The sequence below is a fragment of the Podarcis raffonei genome, chromosome 4, assembly GCF_027172205.1.
Source record: "Podarcis raffonei isolate rPodRaf1 chromosome 4, rPodRaf1.pri, whole genome shotgun sequence".
NCBI lineage: Eukaryota > Metazoa > Chordata > Lepidosauria > Squamata > Lacertidae > Podarcis > Podarcis raffonei.
Genome location: NC_070605.1, coordinates 85,384,588 through 85,400,557, shown reverse-complemented (window position 1 = coordinate 85,400,557; position 15,970 = coordinate 85,384,588). Strand labels below are relative to the sequence as shown.

At 42.4% G+C, this 15,970-nt stretch overlaps 1 protein-coding gene across 2 annotated transcripts in view; it reads left to right on the top strand.

Annotated features, from left to right (window-relative positions):
- The first annotated feature begins 470 nt into the window (after positions 1–470).
- Positions 471–15,970, top strand: part of CLYBL (citramalyl-CoA lyase) — a 194,332-nt gene continuing 178,832 nt past the window's right edge. Inside the window, exon 1 of one of the 2 annotated variants that reach the window (XM_053384531.1) lies at positions 471–728. In XM_053384531.1, coding sequence (XP_053240506.1) covers positions 664–728 — 65 coding nt within the window. In that variant the 5' untranslated portion in view covers positions 471–663. The remainder of the gene's footprint in view (positions 729–15,970) is intronic. The other variant, XM_053384530.1, reaches the window with a different exon arrangement.

The window sequence follows — 15,970 nt, the reverse complement described above, 5'->3', positions numbered from 1 at the left end:
TCAGCTTCACGATCTGTCCTTCCAGTGAGCACTCAGGGCTGATTTCCCTAAGAATGGAGAGGTTTGATCTTCTTGCAGTCCATGGGACTCTCAAGAGTCTCCTCCAGCACCATAATTCAAAAGCATCAATTCTTCGGGGATCAGCCTTCTTTATGTTCCAGCTCTCACTTCCATACATCACTAGATGCTTTAGTAGATGGCCTCAAATACACCTGTACTGTATTTCAATTTGTTCCCCACCTGAACGCCGTCATTTGTTTTCAGAAGCCCATATGATACGCATTGCCTCTTCTTACCAACTGCTACATGCTGAAGGCACTTTCAAATTTCAATAAGTGAGGAGGAGCTGTTCTCGCAAGACCTCCCTCCACTCGGGGCGTAGCGGACCTCCGAACTGAGCTACACCTTTCGTGCCCCCGAAGACCTTTCTGACAACTAGGCGCCCCAGGCCCCGCCCCTTTAGAATGCCGGGACGGGCCCTCACGCGCGTGTAACACGTGAGTAGCGCTTTCCGACGACCCAGCGCTCCAGGCCCCGCCCCTTTAGAACGCGGGTAACTTATCCAAACGCGAGGCGACAGAGAAGTGGCTTCCCTCCGCTCAAGTCCTCCGCCAATGGGAGCCGGACGTGGGCGGAGCCCGGAAGAGGCGAAGTGCGGCGACGATGGCGGCGGCGTTCGGGCTGCGGCGTCTCCTGGCGGCTGGTCAGAGCCTGAGCAGGCGGGGAATGTGAGTGACGGCGACGTAGGGAGGCGGGAACGCGCGCGTTCTTCCCTGAAGATTGGTGTGTGTGTGTGTGGAATTGGCGGGGTTGGGAAGAAATTCGCAGAGCGGTTGCTCTCCTCCCCGCCTTTTACTGCCACCCTTGCAGTAAAACGCATTCACACGTGCACACACGCACACGCGTCTCTTGTGCTGCCAAGTTCCGAATAGCTACGTGGTCTGGTAAGCGTTCGAAAGTTGGGCCGTCTCTTAGAGAGGGAAACAGACAAACAAAACAAAAACCCCACAGCCCACTCTTCAACCTTCATTAAGGGCACTGAAGGGGAAAGGGGCGCCGTGAGTCCCAGCCAGGGGTGGTGGGAGCTTGGAGTCCAGTAACATCTGCAAGCGCCACAGCCTCCTCATCCCTGCTTTAAAAGAAGGACCGTCAACCCCTGCAAGGAATAACAGCAGCCTGATCTTACTAAGTAAATTCACCACAGTTCAAAACATTACAGTCTTCTTCAAGGTTAGGATTATTTCATAGCCACTTAAGTGGGTTTTATCCCAAAACGCTAAATTAACAGGATTTAATTTAGTATGTATGTTTTGAGCACTTTTACGCCACTCTTTTGAGTATGTAACCTCCGAAAGCAGTTTACGAAATGTTGAGATGGTAACAGGTAAAGGTAAATATAACGTCCAGAAACTCACCTGTCAAATTAAAAGTCCAGGACCAAGGTCTTTAGTGAGCATTGAAAAGGCCAGCTTCCTTAGGAAGTGAGTTCCGAAGGCTATCACAAGTCACCCTTGGCCTCAGAAGGTGTGGGGACATGCAGAATGCCTCTGGTTAGTATCTTGATATACAGTATGGGCAAGTTTTTTTGGGGGGTGTTGATGGTGGGCTCAATGTCACTGTTTCACTCTCACGCCGACGTGCCCACTCTCAGTTATGTTGCCCGCACCTCCGTGAACAACCCTGAACAACACCAAACATTAAAAACAAGCACATCTTACTCTGATAAAAGGATGTCCATTAAAACCCAAAGGTTGAAAACAAATACTAACCCAGAGAATCTGTGGGGGACCTTTATGAGGGGATAACCAATAAGTCGGAGTCTCAAACAGGTTCACTTTAAATAAATAACAAAATTTATTTTTAAAACCAAGGTAGCAAATAACACACTTAGGTTTCTTCAGACAGACAACGTTAATTCTGTTTTAATTAGTTATCAGGTATTTTGGCTTGCTTGATAGTTCGGTTCTTTTCTGAGGTGGCACTTTCTTAAAGGTAAAGGTACCCCTGACTATTAGGTCCCATTGTCATTCTTCAACTTAAACGTATTATATTTGGCTGAGCTTATGATAAAAATAATAACAAATGATAGTTACTTCCATAAAACCTGAAAAGTTCATCATAAATAAATATTTTTTTAAAAAAAAATACATACTTTGTATACTTGTAAAAACATAAGAAAATAACATTGAGGACAAGGTCCTACATAATCAGAGCATGATGCACGGATTGTTGTTCACAAAAGCTCATGTCATAATAAATGTGTTAAGTCTTTAAAATGCCCCAGACTCTTGCTGTTTTTGAAATGAGTCAACCACAGCGGTTTCCCCCATAGTTTGAAACAGAAATTGGGTAAACTCAACTGCAGAGTTGACAGCCTTCAAGCACCACCTTAAGACTGGATGAAACCTGTAGAAGCCCTTTCCCCTGGATCCAACCCACCCCTTCCTTTCAGTAAACCTAAACCAGCCCTTTCTCTGAGGAGTCAGTACGTAGGGCAGCACACACACCTCTCCCCGTGTTGGCGGAATGGCAGCAGCCAGGAAGGGTCCCCCACTCCCTCGTGCATGTTTACTCAGGAGTAAGCCTTGCAGCGCTCAGTGAGAGAGGATCCTGGAATGTCCAGCACAGGGGTAGGAAACCTAAGGGCCGTGGGCCGGATGTGGCCCAATGGCCTTCTCAATCTGGCCCGTGGATGGTCCGGGCATCAGCGTGTTTTTACATGAGTAAAATGTGTCGTTTTATTTAAAATGCATCTCTGGGTTATTTGTGGGGCATAGGAATTCGTTCATTTTTTTCTTCAAAATATAGTCCAGTCCACCACATGGTCTGAGGGACAGTGGACCAGCCCATGGCAGAAAAAGGTTGCTGACCCCTGGTCCAGCAGCATCTCTCTTTCTCTCTCTCTCTCTCTCTCTGGACCCAAACCAGCCCTTTCTCTCGAGTAGCCAGCACTTCTCTCTCTCACCCAGCATTTCCATCTGTGTACGCCTCACCCGATTGCTTCTCCTTCTCCTTCTGAGAGAGAGAGAGAGCCCTGCAAGCTGGCTCCTCGAGAGAAAGGGCTGTTTGGGAAGGGAGAGAGCGATCAGAGATTGAGGAAAAACAATCACATGTTCTACAAGTCGATCCCGATTGACCTGTTGGACAATGCTGCTAAAGAACACCAAACATTAAAAACAAGCACATCTTACTCTGATAAAAGGAAGTCCATTAAAACCAGTATCACTGAGACAAGTGCTTTGATCCCAGCATCTGTAATGTTGTAGGCCTTACCTGTACAGATGGTCATTGTCATACTATGATGCCGTTCTGAATTCCTTGCTTATAAAAGGGAGGGGTTTGATGGCTTGAGACAGAAAATTGTGATGGAATTTTGGGTTTATGATTCAATATTTTGAAATGTGGTTGAAGGTAAAGGTTGGATTCTTATTATTGACCAATTCTTCACCTACAATGTCAGAAGACAGAAAAAGAGCTAGTGGAGCAAGCTTAATGAAGGCTTTAATCCCACATGTGGTTTCCTGTAGGGCTTTTTCCCCATTCATTGCCATTGTATGAGAATGAGGGAGGTGTTCATAGTGAGTTCCAGCACCTCCTTTTCTAGAAAAATAGCACTCACTGGTTGCCAGGGCTTAGCACTCTGGCATGGATTTAAAGTCGGATGGATTTGTCAATTTAGGTTCCCTCGGTTTCTCTTTCTTCCAGTTTTAAGTTTAATTCTCCACATTTCTGGACCAACCTGTGACATATTATATATATATATATATATATATATATATATATATATATATATATATATATTCCTCCTGAAAATTTGTCAGCATTTTAGTACAAATTTTTGCAAGTAAACATTTTTATATGTCGCATACACATTTTTTGTAAAGCAGATTCTCCTAATTTAATGCACTTTTGTATATAATGCACTTTTGTATGTTGTTTTCACTAATATGCGCATTTCTACCCACACTTTAAAACATACAATTTTGCGCACGATGGCTGTGTTTCGGTTTGCATCTTGATTCAGGAAGTGTGGATTTGCCTTTAAAAACTAACTTTTTGTTGAATCTCTCTCCCATCCTTACTTGGATCCTATCATAAACTGACAAAAATTAAGTTTCCTGTTCCCCCGCCTACCATGGGGGTTGCTGGAAGAGGCGGAGATTTCCCAAAATCAGATTGTGATCCACCCAGTTCTGGTCGCTCCCCCAGGAACACCTGGTTCAGGATGACCCCCTGACCCTGTAGCATGAATTTGGGGGGCGGGGCTTTTCCCCTGACTTTCTCCCAGTTGATGTGTGATTGCCAATGCATGGTTCCTTTTGGACCTGGAAGAGGGAAGATCGCGGCCATAATGGGGTGGGGTGTATAAGGGTGGGACACACTTAATCGCACTCCGCCGACACATTCAGAGGGTGGGAACAGAACCCCTGTGCAAAATGGTTATCGCCTCTACAGTGAGCCTTATTTCTTCTGAGTAAGAATGCTTAGATTTGCATTGCAGAAGTTAAGACAGATTCATAGCATCCTTACAATTACATTGAGCATCATGGTTTGGTTACCTGAACACCCAAAGCCCTTTTCAAAGATGCTTTTAGCAGAAATTCTGTCCACATTGTATGGTGGGTTGAACTTGACAGCTGGAATTAGGACAGTTTGTTAACATGCTCAACCTTTTCGTTGTATAACGTGGTAGCATTGTGGGCAGAAGAACAGAACTTGGCTTTAACTGGGTGGCCTCTTCTTATCATTGTCCCTAGTGGTGGCATATGCCAATGAATTGATAAGTCAGGGTAAACCTTTCAACCTCCATAGTCCGTTACCTTCTTCTGTTTGACTAGGAAGTCACAATTAGAGCCCTTTTAAGCTGTTACCGGTGTTGTGTTTTCATAAATTGGACACTGGAGGGTGCTAATGCAACAAAAGCTGAAATATAGCCAAACACGTTTTCTTTGTTAATCAGAAAAGTTTCTCCCTGTCTTGCAACATTTTAGCAGGCACAAATCTTGAACAGATACAAGATTTCTGTTGACGGGAAAATAAAATTTAAAAAAATCTCTGTGAGGATGAGGTATTTCTTTTTTACCTGGAATTATTATTATTTTGTTTCTTTAACAATTGAAACGTTGCTTTATACAGTTGTTAAAAGTTGTTCTGTAAGAGTGAAAGCTCTCTCTCTCTCTCTTTTTTGCTTTTGGTGCATTTTGAGGATTTTGGCTCCAAAGACTGGTTGTCCCCATGCCTTTGTAAAATCCCTTGGATGTCTTTTCTGTACTGTTTCATTTTAAATTAATCTTAAATTCATTTTATTACTATGCAGCAGAAAGAGATGAAAATGAAATTGTGTTGAGTTCGTTGTTTACAACCTTGTTGGGAAAATGTTCATTTGAAAGCACCAGCTCATTTTTCAGGTTTTGAACAAGTTTGTTTCTCAGTGATTTATGTCATTGATGTTCTTGAGAATCAGGACTGGCTATTGAAATGTGTTAAATTTGACAGTTTTTGCAAGCTGTTTTGTGATGTGGGACTAAACAGGAAGGGTGTGTGTGTCACTGCACTGGTGGTGGATAAAGTACTTAATAAAGTATTATTAAAGGATGAAATATAATTGGGAATTGGGAGAGTGGCTTAGGAGCATCAGTTGTTCTTTGGGGCTGTGCCATGCGCTCTGATTCTGCTAGTCTCAGATAAGTGCAGTTCCCATATGCAGCTTGTAATGTTGTCAGGTATAGCTGATACTCAAGCTATAGAACTGGAGCTTAAGGTTGCTGGGCTGGAAAAGATTTACTGGGTCTAAAGTATATCAGTCAAGGCAGTCTTTGCTTGCTACAAACCTGTGCCACAGACTTAAAAACAGATTTAATAGCCCTTACTCTCTAGGAACCCTTAGATGTGTAGTTCAAAAAAAGCTAGAGATCAGGATTTGTAACAGAATTTCCAGCATTCCTCACCCAAAGTTCCCATGGTATTTGTTTTGGTTGTGGTGGTGAAGACATAACTAAACTGGCATAAAACAGATAAACTTTGTAGAACTGATGTGCTCAAACTTCAGGAAAATATATTTAGCATTTCCCCTGAATAGCTAGGAAGCTTCCCTAACATCTAAATCACTGAAAACTGTTCCGTTGCAAGTAATACCAGTGTTTTTGGTCCTTCCTGCAATGAGTCAAATAGAAGAATCCTATGAATGCTAGGTACTGATATTCTTTTCCCAGACAGAGTCGGCACAGTATAATAGAACCTAGGGGAACTTAAAAAATATATAATGACAAGACTATATCTACTTGAACTCAGGTGTAAATTTGAATTACTTGTTATCATGGTATTGAGGTCTTCTTTTCTTCCTGTTTCTATAGTATAACTATACTGCAATGAAAGAACATCTCAGCTGGTGATTATACAACTAAATGCCTTTCCTTTCATATTTTTTATTGTAATGACATTACACAGTGGCTGGCCATTGTGAAGTCTCTTCCGCAATGAAAAGGAAGTGATGAAACTCTGAAGAATTTGGGACACGCCGAGTCGATTTTCTAAAATTTAATGTACTCATTGTAGTTAAACAGTTAACAGAGACATTTTATATTGAGCTTTCAGGTGACCTAATTTCCCCTAGTACTGTACATTTAGCTTTATACATCTGCACCTAATTTGTAAAATGGACTTAATGAGAAACTTCAAACAGTTTAAACATCAATTACAAAGAGGGCAAGGTTTTAAAGTTCCAGTAATCTGTCCATATTGGTCATTGAAACATGATCCCAGCTGGATATAATTCAAGACAGATGCCATTCCAAAGCCTTGAAACTAAGGACACTAACAAGCTGTTATTGTAGGTTGAAGCTCTACTTGGTTTGCTTCACGAGAGTGCAATTATTGCTTTCGTCCAGTGTGGATTTAATAGTACTAAAAGTGTTTTTAAATATTCTCTACTCCTCAAAATGTCAGCCTTAAAAAACCCCCAAAAGGTAGTACCTGATGTGATGGGCGTGTCATAAGAATGACTTACAAGGTTGTGTCATAGCCTTCCCTGAGGACTCTGATGAGGACAACTTGGGGGAGGTCATGGGTGAGAACCTGCCCCTGACTTGGACCTGGGCCTTCCTGTTGAGACTTTCCCTCTGGAGTCTCACACGTCCACTTCCTCAGCTCAGAAGAAGGTGGGCCCAGTGCCAGGGAGGCCCCTCCTCTGCTAGGGAGGAGGAAAGGGCCCGAGCCCACAAGGAGTGGCCTGCTTCAGGCCAGGAGTTCTCAGTAGGACAGGTGAGCAGTTCGACTTGCCCCGCCTCATTGCATTGAATTGTTGGAGCATCTTCCCATTCCTGTACAGTCTCAGATCACAGCTTCTGATCCTGTGCCCCTGTCTTTGTCCCTGAACTTTGTTTAGGGAACCCTGAAGCTCCTCTCCAGAGTTGCTTTGATCCTTGCCTCATTGTTAGTGCCTCAGGGCGTCTGGACTAATGTCTGCTTATACACTATATGTTTCTGATTATACACTATCAGTCTGTCAGAATAAAACTTGACTACTTTATTTACACCGAAGGTACAAGTGTCGTTGCTCTTGGGTAGGAACCAAGAGACATTTATGTTGTTAATTTCCAATGTTGACATCTAATTTTAGGACCTGATCCTGTGGGTTGTTGTAGCAGCAAATAACATGAGTAAATAACATGAGAGAGTAGTGACCACTGTACAGCTATGAGTAGATCCAGGGTGTCATGTGTGACAAAATGATATATATTTTTTCAGTTACATTAGTGCAAATCAACACACACCTCAGGCTGCTTCAGTTGTTACCCAGAAATGCTACAAAGAGGATGCTCAGGTGACTTGCATGTCCTCTTTCATCGCTTCCAGAGAACATCTGGAGTGGCTTCTTGCACATCTTTCCTGGCAGATACTTCCGAGCTATCATTTAGTCCATCTTCTGTTTGGAGCTGCTAGGGGGTGTTTGGAGCTGCCACCCTTAATGTGCAATATTATAAGAGGAAAGCAGCTGACTCCACATAGTGAAGACCTGTAGACTTAAATCACTTGACTTTCATAGAATGCTGCTGCACCTATGATGTTCACATCTCAGCTTATTACGTTTCTTATTTGGTTTCCTTTCTTTGATTCTATAAACGTGGGTGAGTCTGTACTTCAGCCTCCAGGAGCGCAGAAATCGCTTAGGGAAGATCTTCCCAAATGAGGTTTTTACAGTAGGTCTTCTATATTATATGACTGAGAGAGAGGAAGCAAAATCAGTCACGTATTGCTGTGTCTTAAATGTGGGATCAAGTTATTTTATTTGTTCCATTGTGTATCACCTGATAATTAACAAATAATCTTTATTCCTTCTTGGTGTGCTGTGAAAAGCTAGTAAGTCTTTGGTTAACCATAGTTTGCATTTACATCCAGATTGGAAAACATATGACTACTAGGTTAGGAACTAACTGAGATCTTAAACTATGGTTCAGAGTTTCTTTAAGGTCCTGTCTTGATATGTACATGATAACCATAGTCTCCTTGTTTGAGTGTAAGAGGAAACTATAGTTTACTGAACTCTTATGACATGCTGAGAAGAGAGGAGATAAGGGATTGTTTGGACAGGCAGAAGGCTAATTCTGATCTTGGTTTATTAAGCTGATATGATTGAATCAGGCCTAGGTGTGCAGTTGCAGCTATGCCTTGTTCGTAGGAAGAAGCGATGGTGTCAGTTGTTCTTTATCACTTTATAAGTGGTTTCCCACAGTTGACTTCGTTCATCTGAATAGGTCAGATGCAATTGAATTGCAGAGAAAGGGTGGAATCTAACATTTTGTGAGTGAGCTTCTACTTGTGCAATGCGACATCAGTTTCCACTGCTCATCCCCTACAGCCTCTCTTCGCCGTGCCCAGTATCTGCCCTGGAGAGTCTTCCAACCCTCTGAAGTTTGAGGTTGTGCAGAGGGTTGCAGGGCAGAGAAGAAGTAAATCTTGTTATATGTGGGGGTCTGTTCCACTCATGCACAGTGTTGGATGCAACTTTGTAGGGGTCTACATTGCAACTGAAGAGTAAAACACTACAGAGCCTGGCTTTTCCTTCACTCATCCCTCATGTAGGGATGCCTGAAACGGGAGTGGAAATTGCCAAATTTCACTTACTTATCTCATGTCCAGAACATCATATTCAACCCAGTAAATATGATAGGTGTATGCTGTGTTTGTTTTCAATCTGCAAACAATATGTAATTGATTATGCATTACAAATCCTTGTTTGTTAAGGAGAAACAAGCCATGATCTCGGGTTTGGACACAATACTAAGCTACCCCTTTCCTGGTTTTCTTACCTGTGTGCCCAAAGGGAAGAGCAAAGTGGGAACAATTGGGCTACATGCACTAGTACATAGCTTCTGTAGAGTGTGGTTTAAGTAGTGTTTCTTGGCTTATCATTAGGTGTGAACACAGCCAATATGCCTCGTGAGTCTCAGATGCCAGCGATTCACAACGGGGGTGGACATTTGCAGCATGCTCTGCTTCTGAACCTTTACAAGACACTTGGCTTGCCTAGTTTGGGAAGGCAGAAAGCGGAAGTAGATAGATCACTGGTTGCCAGTGCAATTCGCCAATCCAGGGGCTGCAGGATGTGTGTGCAGACGCAGGCGAATTCCACATGTACAAGTACACATGTCCATGGTCTCATTGAGGAACCAGTAATCAAGTGTATAGTGTATAGGATTCACAAAACAATCTCTGTAGGTCTCGGACTCATTTTAGCTAGAGACCACCAAAATACAAACCAAAAATACCCAAATAGATCAAAGAATACTTGCCGCAAGCAAGCCAGCACCTCTCACCACCTGCCACCACACAGCTAATATATCCAGAAGTCATATGCTCCAGGTGTCCCTATTTTCCAGGGACTGTCCTGGATTTACAGAAGCCGGCCCGGTTTCTGATTTGATTCCGGAATGTCCTGCTTTTCCTTAGGATGTCCCTATTTTTATTGGAGAGATGTTGGAGGGTATGCAGAGCTCACAATCAGGGAGTGGTCTCTTAAAAATACAGCCACTCTCTTATTATAGCATGTCCACCAATTCACCACAAAGACATGATTTTTCATAACACCCACAACCGCTGGACAATCGCAGGGTCCATAGTATGCTTACAGGAAGATGCAGTAAGAGTTCATAGTTTTAGTACACATACATAAGTGCAACTGCCACTTTCTCTGAATATTAAGTGAGTACAGTGGTACCTCGGGTTACATACACTTCAGGTTACATACGCTTCAGGTTACAGACTCCGCTAACCCAGACATATTACCTTGGGTTAAGAACTTTGCTTCAGGATGAGAACAGAACTTGTGCTCCGGCGGCGCAGCAGCAGCAGCAGCAGGAGGCCCCATTAGCTAAAGTGGTGCTTCAGGTTAAGAACAGTCTCAGGTTAAGAATGGACCTCCGGAACGAATTAAGTACTTAACCTGAGGTACCACTGTAATATAGATTTTGTAGGTATGCAAGGACAGTGATACAAACCAGTGTCAAAGTTCTAGAATGTCAAAGAAATAAACAACTACCTGACTTTTAGAAGACATCTGAAGGCAGCCCTGTTTAGGGAAGTTTTTAATGACGGATGTTTTAATGTATTTTTAATCTTTTGTTGGAAGCCACCCAGAGTGGCTGGGGAAACCCAGCCAGATGGGTGGGGTAGAAATAATAAATTATTATTATTATTATTACTACTACTACTACTACTACTACTACTACTACTACTATTACTACTACTACTACTAGAATTGCAGTATCCGAGGTAGAAATGTTTGTGCAGTTTGTGAAGTCCTGAGAACGGATTGTCTTGCGTTTTCCGCAAGCAAGGTGGCACCAATATTCTACTACTGCCTTTTAAGCTTGGGTGCATTTTTGGTTCCTTGGGAAAGCATTGAAAACATATGTGTGAAGATGTGTGTGGCACAACCAGCTAATGAGACTGACTGGAGAACACACATTTCCTGTTAATTCCAACGTCTCGTACCTAAATATGTAGAGGATCAGTGAAAGGCACTAATTTAACTAAAGTGCCTTGAATCAGTGGGATTTTGTTTTGCCCTCTAATTGAAAGAAAATCGAGCTCTGCAGTAAAATATTTTTAAAACATTTAATCCCATTTCCTGATTGGGGAAGATGCAAGTGGTGTTGGCACACCCACAGCCAAGCTGTAACTGTGCATGAATCAAATTAGCAATTTTACTTACATTTTACTGGTTTCTCCTTTCATTTGCTGGCCTCTACTTTTTTTTTAAAAAAAAGCAAAATATCCTAAAGCTCATTAGCGCTGTTTTTGGCAAGTCACGAGTCATTAAATTTGGAAGCAATTTGTAGCATTTAAAGACTACTGTCCACAAAGTCCTTACTCCAGAAAAGTCTTTTAGATTTATCTTGTAGATTGAACCGTGTTGTTGTTTGTAGATTGCAGCCCAAATGGTTATATTTCGGTCCTCATCAAAGCTCTGAATATCACTTCCTGTGCACAATGGCTCTATACTTACTGGTTTAAAAACAACAATAACATGCAATTCCTGTGGTTATTGAGAGTTTGTTTATTTTGTCGGGGTTTGTGCATGCGGACTCAGAAATAAAAAGTGACTCACGGGACAAATCCTATACATATATTCAGAAGTAAGTCCAATTGTGTTCATGGAGGGTTACTTCCAGGTAAGTGGATATAGAGTTTCAGCCCTGTTTATTCATTTTTGTGCAGAAAAGTTCTGTAGTTTTATTCACTTTGGAGGTCAACGCATATTGATCTCTATTCTCCCTCTCCCCCTTTTTCTTCCCGGAGGAATTTCTCCATCTGATTTACTTCTCACTGCTGTAACTTTTGGGCTACAGACTTTACATTGAGAGTTCTATTAATCGTTCAAGCAACGGGTGGGGGGAAAATTGCTGCACCTGGAAAGCTCAGAGGGACAAAGCTCAAGACATCCTTTCCCTAGTGGTTCTTCACCTGTGAGTTTGCCCTGAGATGGCCATAAAAATTCTGTGGACCTCGTTTTATGTGAGACCATTAGGCAACACGAGAATTTGGGACTAGCTGCCCTTCGTTCTTCGGGACACTGAAAGGTGCCATTTACAAGCTCTAAGCGCCTGCAGGAAAGCAAAACAGGCTTGTAAACTTAAATTCTACACCCTGGAAGGTCCCCGGTTTGTAATGGAGGCTACAGGCCTAGATTACTAACACTGCAAATGTGATTTACGTTTTTTAAAAGAAAGCTAGGAAACATCTGCCTGCAGAAAGTGGACAGGATAGCCTATCATGCCATAGTTCTTTTATTTTTTGCGGGGGTATGATATTGTATTTTTGTGAGAAGAAAGTAAATGAATAGAATCCAGTGCTGTGCGCCCCCCCAATATTGAGCGTTCAGTTTGTGCAGTGGATTTAAATACTTACATTTATACAATATTTCATCTCTGTTCATGACGATCTCAGACTAATCTGCTCAGAAGTAAGGCCAACTTAATGAGTTTTACTCCTGAGGGAGTGTATATATAGGAGGGTAGCCTTGGTTTACATGCTTGAATGTTTTGTTTTTTAGTATTGCGAAGAGGAATATCTTTTTTTCCTAAAGCACTTTTCCAGTATACAAAGGGATTTACGTTTCTCTCATATGTCATCCCAAGAAGGCAAGTTAGGCTGAGAAATGGCGACTTGAGTACAAATGACAGATTCATGACTCAACAGGGTTCTGAACCTGGGAACCAGCTCTCTGACTGTAGTTCATCTGCGGGTGGTTTTTTTGAACTATTGACACCCACGAGCAGTAGTGGAATTATTGGTGTAAGTAAAATTACTTGAGCCATATCTTCTGCTAAATCCCAACGTCACATTGTTCTGCTTGCTCCCAAATGCTGTGTAAAACTTTGTCGAGGATGTTGGGGTTCACTGTGAGTCCTAGGTGTAGGGTGTGACCTACACAGTTTGCATTCTACTGTCGCGGCAAAAGGACTGAATGAATGATTGTGGTCAAAGTACCCGAGGAAAATTAAGGTGCGGAAATAGGTAACATACGGCCTCTGTATTGCCCAAGGCTGTTTTGTACGGCCCAGGGGATTCATTTATATTCTTGAGACTCCCAGCTTTTACATTAAACAAGTACATCATTTTAATCTCCTCTGGCTGTAGAAGTAGGCTTGACAACATGATGGCAATGTGCAGTAAGCCCGAAGTATAATCAGTTAAACTGGATTCCGAAATATTGCTCTCCGGTCCTCTTGTTTCATAAAATGCACATGTTGATTTTGGATGGCTTGGCTCCAGGGCTCTTCACAACTGGAGCTAACAACCCCAGAGTTAAGAATTTAACAGAATACATGAAGCATATTACTTGGTATTTGTAACATTCATCCAAATGATATGCAGATTTTGGAAACAGCATGGAATTGGAAGGTACAAATTAGATGCAGCTCTCTGGTTTTTAATGTTTCCGAACCCGTTCTTTGTGGTGGACAAATTGCATTCTTTTGGGTAAGGGCACATGCAAAAACTTCCTTTAGCATCCTCTGCCTGTATTTTAAAGATGCAGTGGAAATAACATGTTATTGTATGCCTTGCAGCAGAAATAATTACTGGAAACACTGAGATAGCATTAAGTGATAAACTCTGCCTGTACCCCTGAGAAGTGAGTTCTTTTTAAAGCACTTTGGTTGTTCTCTTCCAACTCGAGCGCTCTCAAACATCTGTGAGTGTCGGGTCCTTTCCCTCTGAGCTGATGGTCTTAAGCTATCTGTATAAATGTAACCTTCACTTCTTTTTAGGTAGCAGCATAGCTAAGTATAAATGGATGGTACATTGTTACGAGCATTAATGCTGAAGTCTCTTGTTGTTCGTACTATTATTAATTAACCTCTTAATTTTAAAATCTAAAATCAAGTACACGTGCAAGCAAAGGCTGGGAGTAGGATTGTTTTCTCCTATACATTGCCTGTTATCATAATTCCTCTTTAGACTTTCCCCAACTGGCTGAGATGTGGTGCATAATGAATGGGGGCAGAGCCTTTTTGGTTGTGGTGCCCTTGTTTTGGAGTGCTTGTCCTAGGAACTCATGCACACTGTGAAATCTTTCTGGCACCAGGCAAGGATCTTATTTTCTCAGACCTTTTAATTTTGAGTGTGTGTTATTAATACTGCATGCTGTATTCATATGTTTATATATTTATATTGAAGGGTGGGATATACATTAGTAAAATAGATAATTACTTTCTGGAGAATAAACTGACATAGGTTCAGTCTTTGTGTTCTGCCCTACCACAAAGATAGGCAATATGTGCCCTCCAGATATTGTTGGGCTAGGATTGCCGTCATCCAAGACCACAATCTGTGGAGGCTGCAAAAAGAATAAAAAAATCCTCCATCTCTTCTGCTTAGGAGCCCCATGACATTCCAAGTGTTAGTGTGGAGAATCTCCACACAGTGTCCAAGATACGAGTATTAACCATTAGACATTGTGGTGAGCCACTGTCATCGCATGTTTCGGTGTCCTCCAGTCAGAGAAGTGATGCATACGTTTAAGTCTCGACCAAGTTTAAGGCCAGTCAAGACAAACAGGGATAAAGACAAAAGTGGATTAAGGACAGTCCCCCCCCCAACCCAGGCTATCCACCTGCTCCTTTCAGGGCAACCAATCTAGAACGGGCAAATTTCCCTGTTCCAGGACCCAGGGAACTACCTATGCAGTGGCGTAGTGTAGGTTGTCAGCACCCGGAGCAAGGCAAGTAATTTGCGCCCCCTAACCCGTGGATTTTAGTAGGGGCAGAGAGCTGCGAGTGCGAGCGCGTGCCCCCCCCAGATGTTGCGCCCGGTGTGGCCGGGCCCCCCTGCACCCCCCACGCTACGCCACTGTACCCATGTACAACTTCCATCTTGTTATGACACAGCTTCAGTTTTATTCATGGTTTGAAATAATTTGGGCGTGAGACCAAAAACCTTGACTGCAGCTGAAGAACTGTTTTCATGCTCTTCCGAGCTGCTGAGAGATGTGAAAGATTCAGCCCTCCCCTCACCCTACCCTGAGGCCGCCTTTCTCTTCTACCCTCTCAATATGCAAGCGTCAGAGGAAAATATTCCTATATGCTGCAATATGTCCCGAAACACCATTGAGCTACTGAGGTACCGTCACCTTTAAGGAAAAATTGAGTGTGGGTTTGAAGTCGACAAGTGATGAAAGTAGCCCTGAGGTTGTCAATTAGGGAAGCCAAGGCCTGGAATTGATAAGTTATGGGGCAGTTCCCCTTCACTCCCTCCCTCCCCTCCCCTTTCTAAGGTTTTGTCAGATCTTTATTGCTCAGGATATTAAAGAAAAAAGAAAGAAAGAAAAAGTCACGTCGACCCGTTTTCTAAAATGTATCCCACAAACACTATTTGCTCAAATCCCTTTTGCCCTCACTTGACTTACTACTTTCTTAACGTAAAAGGCTAAAAGTACAGTAGTGGCAAAAAACCAACAAAAAAAAAACACCCTGAAAGCACAACCTATCTCTCCACTTTTTTTTTTTGTAAAACGTTAAGACTTTTGGAAGCAGATTTCTCTCCTCAGTGATAAGACTCTACTCCGTCTGCTGGTTTTTAGGCATCATTTCCATGCATATGGAAATGGAATGGATTATTCACTGGGAATTCTGGAATAGCTTTATGTTTCTAGAGTCTTCTCTTGAAATAGACTTGGGTTGAAGTCAACGTAAGGTTCTTCATCAAAGATGCCAGCCTTCCATCTTCCCCTGCTCTACGCTTGCAGCATAAAAGTGGGTTGAAGAAATAAAATCCATGCTTCAAAGTATCTTTCCAATACATATAATTAGATTATAACTTGAACTCTTCCCCACAACACTTCAATATTGCCCTAGCTTCCCTTCTCCATTGAACCCAACTCTGCCTGTTAATGAATTGAATATAAGTATTTGCTTGGCTTTGGCAGGTCCTACGGCAAAGGTTTACTGAAGGTTGGATTTACTGTGTG